The 15,258-nt window shown below is 40.6% G+C and overlaps 3 protein-coding genes across 4 annotated transcripts in view; 2 read left to right on the forward strand and 1 right to left on the reverse strand.

Moving 5' to 3' along the window:
* Positions 1-15,258, forward strand: part of agbl5 (AGBL carboxypeptidase 5) — a 114,276-nt gene that overhangs the window by 63,547 nt on the left and 35,471 nt on the right. The window lies entirely within an intron of this gene.
* On the reverse strand, positions 3,782-6,189 carry mrps10 (mitochondrial ribosomal protein S10). Its single transcript, XM_067428487.1, has 7 exons — positions 6,084-6,189; positions 5,940-5,965; positions 5,818-5,845; positions 5,598-5,737; positions 5,419-5,527; positions 4,043-4,132; positions 3,782-3,959 (listed from the first exon to the last, which is right to left on the reverse strand). Exons 1-7 carry the CDS (start codon positions 6,153-6,155, stop codon positions 3,885-3,887), a joined length of 540 nt encoding a protein of 179 aa, XP_067284588.1. The 5' UTR covers positions 6,156-6,189; the 3' UTR covers positions 3,782-3,884.
* The window catches only part of tulp4a (TUB like protein 4a), a 31,890-nt gene continuing 24,130 nt past the window's right edge, over positions 7,499-15,258 (forward strand). For both annotated transcript variants that reach the window (XM_067428484.1, XM_067428485.1), the window contains exons 1-2: positions 7,499-7,585; positions 8,350-9,041. In XM_067428484.1, coding sequence (XP_067284585.1) covers positions 8,790-9,041 — 252 coding nt within the window. In that variant the 5' untranslated portion in view covers positions 7,499-7,585; positions 8,350-8,789. The remainder of the gene's footprint in view (positions 7,586-8,349; positions 9,042-15,258) is intronic.

Here is a 15,258-nt window from a genome sequence, read left to right on the forward strand (position 1 = left end):
TCACGAAGAATGGAGGCTGCATTCATTGTGCGCACTGTTATGAATTCCCGCACGGATTATACTTTCACTTTAGAATGAGGACCAATTTGGGAGCAAATAGGTTAAATTTGGTGTGTTTAATATTAACATATATACTATTCTTAATGAAAAACAGAAAAAAAGAATAGTACAATGACAAGCTCGCTTAAACGGGCGCTTTTACATTTAGCTCTGAAACTGAATCCTCCGCCGTATATCGTCAGCTTCTCACTCGCGATAAATGAAATCTGACTCCTGCTCAGTTTTTAATTTTAGCGTCTGTTCTCTAACTGAACGAAATTATTTTCATTACTATAAAACTATCAAAACGATATAGATAGATATGACTGTTTATGATTTCATACATCTATAACGAAAAAATGACATCCGGGAAAAAGTCAGTAAATTCGAGTACGATCACAGGCTTATCCCGTGCGAATGCGCCACGTGAAACTCAGATGTGGGAGTCATTTCTAAATCACTAATCCTGTGCGAATAGTTTGTCCTGAAAAAACGAGATATTTGACGATTGTCGTAGAAGAAGTCACATCGCAGGATTGTGATGAAGTCACTTGTCATGTGACTGAGGTCAAATTTGGTCATTAATCGGCTGCCGGGGAATATGCCAACCTAACGATGAAAGACGTCACATTTTATTCTACGATCAGAGGAAACTTTTAGGATTTGCAAAATTTGTCTCAGACGGCCAAAATCGCACAGTGTGCAGTGCACCCGGCTTTAGTCGACTCTAAAGTCGTGACAGAAATGACAAATGTCGACGAACGCGCGTGTGTTCTGTGTGTTCCTCTGACGGGGCTCTGCTTTCACTCTGGACTGACTCTTCTTGTCTCCTGAAGGGGTTGTTAGACACCCTTTTGGAAGGCATCCGGACACGTGGGAGGCAGGAGGATCCCATCTGTCCCCCCTCCTCTGCCCCGCCCCCTCCGGTGTGAAGCTCCGCCCCCCTCGTAACACGGTGAGTTTGTGTTCAGACCTTTTCTATATCACACACATCTAAGTGTGTTAAGTAAGGGATAATGTACACCCAGCCGGTTATCGCAGAATAAACCCCGACAGAGCGATCAGGACCCTGATGTGAAGCGGAGGTACATTATCCCGCTTATTGCAGGGCTACTAGTCTCAAATAAATTAGACAAAATATTGTCTCGATTAAATATTTGATTAGCTCTTCCGCAAAGCTTCCGCGAAGAAAAACAGTTCCAGACTGCTTTAAGCCTTTATCTATCGCTGCTAAATGTTGAAAATGAATGCTGAAAGGGTTAGTTCAGCCAAAAATGAAACCAAGCCTCTGATTTACTCGCCCTCAGGTCATTATAGGTGTTTATGACATTCTTCTGTCAGACAAATACAATCAGAGTTATATTTAAAAAGTCCAGGCTAACGTTAATCAGCTGTCCGTCAAATAACGTGCTCCACTCGACTCCGATGGGTTAATAGAGCCTTCTGATTCCAATCGATGCGTTTGTGTCAGAAAAATATCCATATTTAAAACGTTATAAAGGAAACCCGCCTTGAGGTCTTCCATTGTAGCCCACGGCTGTTTAAGCCACAAGATGGCGCCAGCGTTAAGCACAGAAGTAGAACCGGTCAGGATAACTCGCAGTACCCGGATGAGCGGTGTGTGTTATCTGGGAATAACGTACCGCTGGAATGCGCGATTGACCAATCAGAATCAAGTATTTCACAGAGCCGTGTAATAAATATATGTAAAGGCTTTAATTGAAGTGAGTCGTATCAGATTGTAAAGGAAAAGCATGCAAACGCTGTTTTTAGTGGCTACATAACTCGCATAATCTCATTTGCATTATTCTGCAATAGGTAAAATAGTCATAACCACCAACAATACAGAGTTCGCAATATCATTTGATTCGCCACGATCTGAAAAAACAATGTAGTTGATCATTTATACAGTGCTATAGCTGGACCACAGACAGACAGATCCTGTGATGAGTGTATTTGACATGTCTCGCTGTTTTGTGTTCATGATCTCTATGCGGGAGAGACGCGAGTGTGTCATGTGACTGCTCTGAGTCAGACGCAGACGGACCACAGGAGCCCGTAAGTAACTCACACACACACACACACACACACACTCATCATCATCAGTACGTCTGTATGTTTTCAGTGTGAGTTATAGTTTGATGTTTTTCTCTTGTATTAAAGCAAAAGATGTTTTCTGAAACCTGTCTTGGTGTTTTTAATGTTTGATGTGATTGTGGGCAACGGTTTACTGATTTATTGGATGTTAAATGTAGCACACACACGCTATATCCACTAGGGCTGGGTATTGACACACATCATGATTTGATTCAATTTCGATTTGGATGTATATCTGGGAAAATACATGGCACATTTAATGGTGTCATCAACTGGCTTTTAAAAAAAAAATTATACTGTTGTCTGAGGTCAACTAATGACGCTCGTGTGGTTTTTACATTCAGAAACATCATAACAAATCAGTAATAGGCTATTTTCTGCACTGGTTCTGATGGGCGTGTCACTGGAGACTTGGATGTAAACGCCCACGGCTAGGATTGGATAAGATTTGCATATTTAATGAGCTTCAGCTCCTGTCAGTTCACATGAGGGATAGATTTGAAAGCCGGAATGATTCTTACAGGACTCGCTAAACGTCCTTATCAAACTAACACAGTGATTTATCTCTCATCCACACGCGATTGATTGGAATATTATTTTTGTGTTACTTGGCCGACCTGATCGATGGATATAAGCGTGAACCGCTCGCTCTTCAAATATCAGGTCAAGAGAGTAAACAACGCAGATCAAGATGATATTGTTTTCACTATTTAAGATTCACCGGCTACCGACGGGCTTACGTTTTGGTAAAACACCAAGTCTGATCCCGATTTTCAATGAACCAACAAATAAAGGATTCTCCATCCTGTGACAGTGTGCTGAGGTATTTTCTGTTAGACACACATAATCAATACCATCTGTAACAATGCAATACTATCGCATATAAAAACATGTTTTACTCACGTAAGTGTGTTGCACCATTCCTGTCGGATCCGATACAGAAGCACAGCATTGGGTTTTAATATCTGCAAATCCAGCTTGACCTGAGGTTTGGTTACAAGCGATTATCTCACTATCTCCGACGTGTTTATTGCTCGTTTAGCTGCACAAGGTGGTGGGCGGAGCTACAGAAGCAGGCGGTGGGCGGGGCTACAGAAGCATGCGTACATTTATCTGTAGAGGCGGAGTTTCCCTCGTCTAATACGTCACTGATTTGAGATCCTTATTTTCTGGGCCTGGTGTCTATAAAAGCTTTTCTTTGACTAACAAAGACGTTTTCAGCTCTGACACTTACAGGATATTATATCACGATGACCTTTTATATATCTAAGGCTCAAGGAAAAGATGATTTCTCAATTCATCAGCCCTTTGAACTTTAAAGGTCAGCCAGTCAGTCAAACCTCATAACTCCGCCTCTATCGTGCATAAAGTGCCACATCTCTGCTGGTTTGCAAAGCAATTGTAAATAAAGAACTTTTATTTTATATAAGTACAGCATTTTCTTGACTCGAGAGTCACATATGAGTGATGTATTTGGGGAGCAGAGTGGCTTAGTCCAGCATTTGTCATGGAATCACAGCTAATACTGTCCCAAGTCTCTTTAATAACATGAGATTTCAGCCAAATGACAAAAAATCTGAGCCCCCAAATATCTACAGTAAACTTTATGACTAAATAAATAATGGATGAAAAGAAAATGCAAAAACCTCATAAAGAAATGTAGTTTATGATACACAGGTAGAAATATTGACACACAAATGAGTTTAACACACGTGGTTCATACGCGGTTATAAATCTCAGAGAAGGCTTCATGAATTCGGCTCCGGCTCGTGTTCATCCCACAGGGCTTTCCGGATGTGCTCTGGGATCTGTTCAACCGCAGTCTATCAACAACACACACACGTTATCAAACCGACACATACTGCGCTTGGAACATCACACTAGTCTGTGTGTGTGATGGCGTTACCTTGGTGACCTCCATGGCCACGCCCTCCGGCAGATTCCGCTGAATATACTCCAGATAAACCCGAGCACTCGATCCCGTTATTCGGGAAATCTGAACGGCACAAAGACATCGAAGTTGGAATGACCAGACGTTACAGAGAAAATAATTAAATATTTATAAAATCCCATACTTTAACAGAAATTTCTCATTTTATATATATATTATATATATATATATATATATATATATATATATATATATATAGTGTGTGTGTGTGTGTGTGTATAAAAATATATACATTAATTAAATATTGCCTGTATATAATATTTTTATTTATTGACCCTTTCCCCACACATTTTATAAAAATATTAATATAAAATGTATATAAAAATAGAAATTATATATAGCCTGTATTTAATAAATATATTTGTATTTATTAACCATATCCACACAAAAATACAATTTAATAAAATAATTAATATAATATATAAATTGTATTAAATATAATACATAAATTGCTTTATTTATAAAAGGTTTAACGTGTATATTTTTCTTAAAATATTAATATAAATTTTGATAAATTTATTAAATAGAATAGTTTTATTTATAAAATGTATAAAATTATATATTGTTTTAATGAAATGTATTTATTAAATATATATAAGTTGTATTTATAAAATGTATATAAAAATATAAATTAAATGCATAATTTAAAAAATATATATTGTGTATATTGTATAAATTAAATTAAAATATATATTTGTTTTAATTAAATGTTAATGTATTAATTACATTAATAATATAAATTAATTGTTTATTATATTTAATATATGAAATGTATATGAAAATAATAAACTATACATTTATTTATTTTATATGTACAAATTTGTATATATAAAATCCCATAATTTTACTTTTATATTGATTATTTTAACAGGAATTTATCACAATCAAAGGGAATTGTAAAGTTGTGATTTCCAGTCTGAGAAGTGTAATATAATGAACATGTTTTAAATTATGCTCAGCTTTAAAATACTGCACAGGCTAGAAATCTAATAATACACATTAAGTATATTAATCGAAAATAAAGTGTGCTCTGTGACCAAACGTGTGTAAGTTGATGGGTCAGACGGTGTGTGTGTGTGTGTGTGTGTGTTTGTGCATGTTTTTGTGACATGAGGACAAGTGTGTGTAATGCCATGGGTATGACACAGGTATTACAGGAGAGGGTGAAATCTTTTCAAAATGCAGAATGTTTTCTTTGATCGGTAGTGTGTGTGGTGGGTAGGTTTAGGGTCAGGGGCTGTGTGTGTGTGTGTGTGTGTGTGTGTGTGTGTGTGTGTGTGTGTGTGTGTGTGTGTGATGGGTAGGTTTAGGGTCAGTGTGTGTGGGGTCACCTCGATGCTTCTGAAGTGTGTCCTCATCTCGTACTGGACTCTGTGCTTCTTAAAGATGTGGATGGACTTCAGCAGGGTCAGTTTATCGATGTGCTTGGGCGGCTCAAATCTGGACAGGACACTTAGCCTCAGGTCAAAGTTTTTTTTGCATTTTAGCAGTTTACTTCAACAATACTCACACTTTCTCCAGGCTGAGGCCGAGCTCTCGAGCTGCCAGAGTGGCGAAAAACTCATAACTGTCCAACACACACCTGTCGTGACCTTTGACCTGCACTGACAGCCTCTGATAGAGAGGGTCCGGCTCCTCGGTGACCCTCACCTGCGATTCAAACACTGGACATTAATCACAGTATCCCTTCATCTGACCAACATTAGGGGGAGTTTAAAGCAGAAACTCACGGCTGGAGACGGAGGTGTGTGGATCAACCTAAAATACAAGCATTTTAGCGCAAAAACATGTTAAACTTCCATACAATCGGGTCTAAAAACACATTAATATTTTAAACTATTGGGAAACATACCGTGTTTGGTGCTGTTCTGCAGCGACCTGCGATACAAACAAATGACAAATACAGTTTAAAACACATTTAGCACAATACACAACTATGTTTGGGTAGTAACTAAGATACAGAGACGGATAAGCCGTATGAAGGAGTTTGCAGTACCGGTAAGAGGAGTCTATTAATGATCTTTGACAGGACTCGAACGGTCTTTACGCTCGTCACGGAGGCCGCCATGTTCTCTGCCGCGGAAGTGACGTTAAACACAAGCAGGAAATGGCGCCGCTAACGGCAGGGATTTTTACATGATAGACATGTAAAGAATAATTTGAAAGCCTCTTTTATTTTTATTTTTAATCTAGTTTACTTTATTATGTGTGTTTGCGTTTTGTTGTTTGTTCAATATTTCTGTATGTCAGTTTGTTTTATCATGATGTCTAGTATAAACCTTTAGCTGATCATATGTTTATTTAGGGATGTGATTATCATAGACAGTAAAATGTACAGTAAAATTATGTACCTTGTTGTTGATCTGTTTTTAAGTGGTACAATAAAAAACTAAAATAAATTTACAACGATGTTTGTCTTGAAAACTAAAACACTGGATGGGAAAACTATGTACTTGTTACGTGCGATACTCGCTTATGTAATAACTGATTTGTACACTTTGTTTACAATCGTTTATTTACTCCCGCGCAAATAATCAAACTTCCAAACACGTCATTCATTTAGAATATTAAATATAACCATGATAATTACATTACAATGACATTGAAAAGCACATAAATAAAGAAATAGTTGTGGTAGAAAAAAACATTTCAGTTAACATGTTCCACTTCTATTTTATACTGAACGCTTACAAATAAAATACTTATGAAGCATTTCTTTGAAAACATTCTTTATTATAGTACAATCAGTGTAAGTAAATAGTATCTGTTGTTAATTAGTTTTTACTCTGTTCCCCACCTCTTGTTCTTGTTTACTTTTATTAAAATATAAATCTGCAAAAATAAATAAATTATGAGACACGATAAACTTCCTTTAAAAAATGTATTATAAATAATACATATAAATGTGTGTATTTAATTATTTATCTACTAGCACATTTAATTATTAATATATTTATTTATACAGCAATATGTGGATGTATGTTTTTTGTATTTTTATGTTTATTTTTTTGCAAATGTATATATATCAAATAAATAAATCCAAGTGTGTGTGTGTGTGTGTGTGTGTGTGTGTGTGTGTGTGTGTGTGTGTGTGTGTGTGTGTGTGTGTGTGTGTGTTTGTGTGTGTGTGTGTAAACACACACACACACACACACTTGGATTTATTTATTTGTTTGTTTGTTTATTTCGTTCTCCATACCTTCCTTTTTTATCGAAATATAGATCTGCAAAAAATAAACATGATCATCAGTGAAATATGTATACGAACATTTATTTTATGCTTTTCATTTGATGGTTTTATTCATTTAAGAAAGTTTTTCTGTGTGGAAAAATACACATTCCTCTACACGTTGTGTGAAATGAAATTAAAATAAAAGCACTGAGGTAAAATATGCGATCATATGGTGGTCACGTGACCCAGCGAAGCGGCCCAAGGAGCATCAGAACCAGAGACAGCAGCGCTAAAAACACACTCCTCTGACTCACACACACCCACAGGTAAACATCGCCACGGGTTCGTTTGGGTTTCCTGATCGTCCCCAGATCGGTTCTGTTTTTCTAGCAAGTCCCGTTATTGTGTTTTATAGCGGAAAAACGCTAAGGGAGCGCGTGAAGTGAGTGTAGCAGCGGAGCTAACAAAAGCCACACTCGCAGAAATGCAGCGAAAAACGGTTTTATTTACCAACGGACGTTTTATTATTCGAATTAAACGGATTGTACGTTAAGATTTGAATCTAAACGGTTGTCTGTGAAGGGTCAGTTGTTAATATAACACGCTTATATTGTAATAATTTGGGAGGTTTATGCTCTCGATCGTTTAATACAGACTTAATTCTCAAACTGTTGGTGTTATTATTGTTGGATCGCTCATAAAACGACTAAAATGCAGCATTTAGGATGTTTTGAGGCGTAAACCACAGCATTGAATAAATATCATTGTTAAAATATTTCGTTTTAGGTTGCACTGTAGTTTTACATGGGACTTTTTCCGAGGTGGTTTACAAATATGTAATATTTCTTCATTCTGTGGCGTTATACTGTAGAAATCATCCTATTTTTTTCGAAATCATGAGGTGAAACGGCAAATTAAACCGCAAGGAAAGTATTTCTGCTACCTAGCAAACAGAAATGTATGTGTGGGTTTTGAGTTTATAAACTGATAATTTAAGACTTTTATGTTGTAAAGGAGTGCTCGTTAATTAATTTCGCTGATTTCCCAATCATTAATTGTGTTTATATTTCTACCCGTTGTCCTCTAAAAGGAATCCCCGACGCTGATTGGCCGGTAGGCTCCTCTGACGCGATGACGACACGGGCGCTCCCGCGCTGGAGCAGCTGACGCGCAGGAGAACCCCGTGCGCGCGCGTGCTGCTGCTGCCATGAGCACGAGAGAGGAGCGTTTAATCCTTCGATGACGTCACTGCGAGCGCGGCATCGGGCGTAATGACGTCACGAGGCTAAGCTTTGAGAGTTGAGAGGAGGGGAAAGTTTTCTTTTCGACTTGGGACATTTTCGGACACAGGTGAATTGCGGCAGGTGTTTGCATCATTCATGTGCCTTTTTTAGTCGTTTTACGCAGTTCTGCGGATGCGTTCGGAGCTGAAAGTGGTTGTAAAAAAGTCAGCCGCTCTCACCTGGACCCCAAGGACCCGCCGGAGAGCCAGGTGACTCTGTGGATTTGCGTTAATCCGTCGGTGCAGGTATGTTTGCGGCTGTGGAGCATGGCCCTGTCCTATGCAGCGACTCCAACATTTTGTGCCTCTCCTGGAAGGGCCGCGTGCCCCGGAGCGAAAAGGAAAAGCCTGTATGCCGAAAACGTTACTATGAGGAAGGCTGGCTCGCCACAGGGAATGGCAGGGGTGTCGTAGGCGTAACTTTTACCTCCAGCCACTGCAGACGAGACCGAACCACCCCACAACGCATCAACTTCAACCTGAGGGGACACAACAGTGAGGTACGGCATTACACACATTACATAACCAGCATGGGAACAACCTGCAAACAGCCAAAAGATCCAGGTTTCCCACGGCCAGATTGTAATATGTAAATGTATCTGGCCATTTTATTGAGATTGCAGAGCCACAGTTTTACCCCACACTGCAAAATAGGCTTTTATTACTTAGTATTTTTGCCTTGTTTCTAGTCAAAATTTCTAAAAATTCTTACATTAAGAAACATTTACTAGACAAGCAAAATTATTGTCTTGTTTTGGGGAAAATAACTCAAAATGAAGAGAGTTTTTGCTTAAAATAAGATAAATAATCTGCCAATGGGGTGAGAAACATAATCTTGTTTTCTGTTTGAATTAAGATTATTTTTCTCCCCCCATTGGCAGATTATTTATCTTATTTTAAGCAAAAACTCTCTTCATTTTGAGTTATTTTCCCCCAAAACAAGACAATAATTTTGCTTGTCTTGGAAATACTTCTTGTTTTGAGACTTTTTAGATGTTTGGACTAGAAACAAGACAAAAATACTGAGGAAGAAGAGCATTTTTGACCGCGCATGCACTTTGAGTCGTCAGATTCTTATGTCTTCAAGATGCATGTTACGAATAACTACAACTGAATTTAAAAAAACAAAAAATGTGTAATTGCACTCGTTTCATTTTATTAATTGTAATGGTAAAATAATGAAATGTTTAAAATGGTAAATGTGATAATGTAAATTAAATTGTATTCTTAGTTATGTTTCCAACAAATTAATAATATGCTCACACTTTCAGCCTGTTTAAAAGTAAGTTTTATTTGTGTTCAAGTTTATGAATTTACCCCAGACAGAATTAATCAACTTTGAAATATCTATTCGAAAGCTAGTTTTATTTTATACCAGGCTTTGAAATACATTGTGTGTTTATTATACCAGGCTGATCGTTTTTGGAGAAAAAAACGTAAAAGAAAGTGTTGATGACGTCATTTTTTTTCAGTAAAAGTATTATTGATTTTATTTCATGCACAATTGGATGGTTACAGTATATTTAAAATGTCATTTGTCCTTAAATTCAAATTTCACATTAAAATTGCATTCAGGCCTTTGAATGCGTTGGTCAAAAGGTGTGATAACCTTTCAAAATGCACACAGATTGCATTTAAATCCTATTATATGGATGTTATGTTTAAGTCCCCATGAAATCAAAGGGTTTTTTTTGGCTTTTAATATGAATATGTTAGTTTTACTGTTATCTATAAGCTTCAAAAACAATGACAAAATCCACATTTAGAGGACATAAGCGTTCAAAACTAACAGCCTCTCGTTTACGCCAGTATGGATGAATGATTTTGATGACATCACTTTACACTTTAAATGTTTTGTCCAATCAAATGATCTCTAGAATCTGAAGCCCGCCCTCTATATTATAAACAGATGCTGCAGCTGAACGATCAGACAGTGCTCTATATAGGGGATACGGAACGATCAGACAGTGCTCTATATAGGGGATAGGGAACGATCAGACAGTGCTCTATATAGGGGATAGGGAACGATCAGACAGTGCACTATATAGGGGATAGGGAACGATCAGACAGTGCTCTATATAGGGGATGGGGAACGATCAGCCAGTGCTCTATATAGGGGATAGGGAACGATCAGACAGTGCTCTATATAGGGGATAGGGAACGATCAGACAGTGCTCTATATAGGGGATAGGGAACGATCAGACAGTGCTCTATATAGGGGATAGGGAACGATCAGACAGTGCTCTATATAGGGGATAGGGAACGATCAGACAGTGCTCTATATAGGGGATAGGGAACGATCAGACAGTGCTCTATATAGGGGATAGGGAACGATCAGACAGTGCACTATATAGGGGATAGGGAACGATCAGACAGTGCTCTATATAGGGGATGGGGAACGATCAGACAGTGCTCTATATAGGGGATGGGGAACGATCAGACATTGCTCTATATAGGGGATAGGGAACGATCAGACGGTGCTCTATATAGGGGATAGGGAACGATCAGACAGTGCTCTATATAGGGGATAGGGAACGATCAGACAGTGCTCTATATAGGGGATAGGGAACGATCAGACAGTGCTCTATATAGGGGATGGGGAACGATCAGCCAGTGCTCTATATAGGGGATAGGGAACGATCAGACAGTGCTATATATAGGGGATAGGGAACGATCAGACAGTGCTCTATATAGGGGATAGGGGACGATCAGACAGTGCTCTATATAGGGGATAGGGAACGATCAGACAGTGCTCTATATAGGGGATAGGGAACGATCAGACAGTGCTCAATATAGGGGATAGGGAACGATCAGACAGTGCACTATATAGGGGATAGTGAACGATCAGACGGTGCTCTATATAGGGGATAGGGAACGATCAGACAGTGCTTTATATAGGGGATAGTGAACGATCAGACGGTGCTCTATATAGGGGATAGGGAACGATCAGACAGTGCTCTATATAGGGGATAGGGAACGATCAGACAGTGCTCTATATAGGGGATGGGGAACGATCAGACAGTGCTCTATATAGGGGATAGGGAACGATCAGACAGTGCTCTATATAGGGGATAGGGAACGATCAGACAGTGCTCTATATAGGGGATAGGGAACGATCAGACAGTGCACTATATAGGGGATAGGGAACGATCAGACAGTGCTCTATATAGGGGATAGGGAACGATCAGACAGTGCTCAATATAGGGGATAGGGAACGATCAGACAGTGCACTATATAGGGGATAGTGAACGATCAGACGGTGCTCTATATAGGGGATAGGGAACGATCAGACAGTGCTTTATATAGGGGATAGTGAACGATCAGACGGTGCTCTATATAGGGGATAGGGAACGATCAGACAGTGCTCTATATAGGGGATAGGGAACGATCAGACAGTGCTCTATATAGGGGACGATCAGACAGTGCTTTATATAGGGGATAGTGAACGATCACACGGTGCTCTATATAGGGGATAGGGAACGATCAGACAGTGCTCTATATAGGGGATAGGGAACGATCAGACAGTGCTCTATATAGGGGATAGGGGACGATCAGACAGTGCTCTATATAGGGGATGGGGAACGATCAGACAGTGCTCTATATAGGGGATGGGGAACGATCAGACGGTGCTCTATATAGGGGATAGGGAACGATCAGACAGTGCTCTATATAGGGGATAGGGAACGATCAGACAGTGCTCTATATAGGGGATAGGGGACGATCAGACAGTGCTCTATATAGGGGATGGGGAACGATCAGACAGTGCTCTATATAGGGGATGGGGGACGATCAGACAGTGCTCTATATAGGGGATAGGGAACGATCAGACAGTGCTCTATATAGGGGATAGGGAACGATCAGACAGTGCTCTATATAGGGGATAGGGAACGATCAGACAGTGCTCTATATAGGGGATAGGGAACGATCAGACAGTGCTCTATATAGGGGATAGGGAACGATCAGACAGTGCTCTATATAGGGGATAGGGAACGATCAGACAGGGCACTATATAGGGGATAGGGAACGATCAGACAGTGCTCTATATAGGGGATAGGGAACGATCAGACAGGGCACTATATAGGGGATAGGGAACGATCAGACAGTGCTCTATATAGGGGATAGGGAACGATCAGACAGTGCACTATATAGGGGATAGGGAACGATCAGACAGTGCTCTATATAAGGGATGGAACGATCAGCCAGTGCTCTATATAGGGGATGGGGAACGATCAGCCAGTGCTCTATATAGGGGATGGGGAACGATCAGACAGTGCTCTATATAGGGGATAGTGAACGATCAGACAGTGCTCTATATAAGGGATGGGGAACGATCAGCCAGTGCTCTATATAGGGGATAGGGAACGATCAGACAGTGCTCTATATAGGGGATAGGGAACGATCAGACAGTGCTCTATATAAGGGATAGGGAACGATCAGACAGTGCACTATATAGGGGATAGGGAACGATCAGACAGTGCTCTATATAGGGGATAGGGAACGATCAGACAGTGCTCTATATAGGGGATAGGGAACGATCAGGCAGTGCTCTATATAGGGGATAGGGAACGATCAGACAGTGCTCTATATAGGGGATAGGGAACGATCAGACAGTGCTCTATATAGGGGATAGGGAACGATCAGACAGTGCACTATATAGGGGATGGGGAACGATCAGACAGTGCACTATATAGGGGATGGGGAACGATCAGACAGTGCACTATATAGGGGATAGGGAACGATCAGACAGTGCTCTATATAGGGGATAGGGAACGATCAGACAGTGCTCTATATAGGGGATAGGGAACGATCAGACAGTGCTCTATATAGGGGATAGGGAACGATCAGACAGTGCACTATATAGGGGATGGGGAACGATCAGACAGTGCACTATATAGGGGATACGGAACGATCAGACAGTGCTCTATATAGGGGATAGGGAACGATCAGACAGTGCTCTATATAGGGGATAGGGAACGATCAGACAGTGCTCTATATAGGGGATAGGGAACGATCAGACAGTGCTCTATATAGGGGATGGGGAACGATCAGCCAGTGCTCTATATAGGGGATAGGGAACGATCAGACAGTGCTCTATATAGGGGATAGGGAACGATCAGACAGTGCTCTATATAGGGGATAGGGGACGATCAGACAGTGCTCTATATAGGGGATAGGGAACGATCAGACAGTGCTCTATATAGGGGATAGGGAACGATCAGACAGTGCTCAATATAGGGGATAGGGAACGATCAGACAGTGCACTATATAGGGGATAGTGAACGATCAGACGGTGCTCTATATAGGGGATAGGGAACGATCAGACAGTGCTTTATATAGGGGATAGTGAACGATCAGACGGTGCTCTATATAGGGGATAGGGAACGATCAGACAGTGCTCTATATAGGGGATAGGGAACGATCAGACAGTGCTCTATATAGGGGATGGGGAACGATCAGACAGTGCTCTATATAGGGGATAGGGAACGATCAGACAGTGCTCTATATAGGGGATAGGGAACGATCAGACAGTGCTCTATATAGGGGATAGGGAACGATCAGACAGTGCACTATATAGGGGATAGGGAACGATCAGACAGTGCTCTATATAGGGGATAGGGAACGATCAGACAGTGCTCAATATAGGGGATAGGGAACGATCAGACAGTGCACTATATAGGGGATAGTGAACGATCAGACGGTGCTCTATATAGGGGATAGGGAACGATCAGACAGTGCTTTATATAGGGGATAGTGAACGATCAGACGGTGCTCTATATAGGGGATAGGGAACGATCAGACAGTGCTCTATATAGGGGATAGGGAACGATCAGACAGTGCTCTATATAGGGGACGATCAGACAGTGCTTTATATAGGGGATAGTGAACGATCACACGGTGCTCTATATAGGGGATAGGGAACGATCAGACAGTGCTCTATATAGGGGATAGGGAACGATCAGACAGTGCTCTATATAGGGGATAGGGGACGATCAGACAGTGCTCTATATAGGGGATGGGGAACGATCAGACAGTGCTCTATATAGGGGATGGGGAACGATCAGACGGTGCTCTATATAGGGGATAGGGAACGATCAGACAGTGCTCTATATAGGGGATAGGGAACGATCAGACAGTGCTCTATATAGGGGATAGGGGACGATCAGACAGTGCTCTATATAGGGGATGGGGAACGATCAGACAGTGCTCTATATAGGGGATGGGGGACGATCAGACAGTGCTCTATATAGGGGATAGGGAACGATCAGACAGTGCTCTATATAGGGGATAGGGAACGATCAGACAGTGCTCTATATAGGGGATAGGGAACGATCAGACAGTGCTCTATATAGGGGATAGGGAACGATCAGACAGTGCTCTATATAGGGGATAGGGAACGATCAGACAGTGCTCTATATAGGGGATAGGGAACGATCAGACAGGGCACTATATAGGGGATAGGGAACGATCAGACAGTGCTCTATATAGGGGATAGGGAACGATCAGACAGGGCACTATATAGGGGATAGGGAACGATCAGACAGTGCTCTATATAGGGGATAGGGAACGATCAGACAGTGCACTATATAGGGGATAGGGAACGATCAGACAGTGCTCTATATAAGGGATGGAACGATCAGCCAGTGCTCTATATAGGGGATGGGGAACGATCAGCCAGTGCTCTATATAGGGGATAGGGAACGATCAGACAGTGCTCTA

Source organism: Pseudorasbora parva, chromosome 20, assembly GCF_024679245.1.
Source record: "Pseudorasbora parva isolate DD20220531a chromosome 20, ASM2467924v1, whole genome shotgun sequence".
Classification (NCBI taxonomy): Eukaryota; Metazoa; Chordata; class Actinopteri; order Cypriniformes; family Gobionidae; genus Pseudorasbora; species Pseudorasbora parva.

Excerpts from the sequence above, each read along its gene's own strand:
- mrps10 (XM_067428487.1), bottom strand. The coding sequence starts at position 6,155 with ATGGCGGCCTCCGTGACGAGCGTAAAGACCGTTCGAGTCCTGTCAAAG. Across the intron at positions 5,738-5,817 it reads ACACACCTCCGTCTCCAGCC|GTGAGGGTCACCGAGGAGCC; the intron begins GTGAGTTTCTGC and ends TTTGAATCGCAG. Across the intron at positions 5,528-5,597 it reads GGCCTCAGCCTGGAGAAAGT|ATTTGAGCCGCCCAAGCACA; the intron begins GTGAGTATTGTT and ends TGTCCTGTCCAG.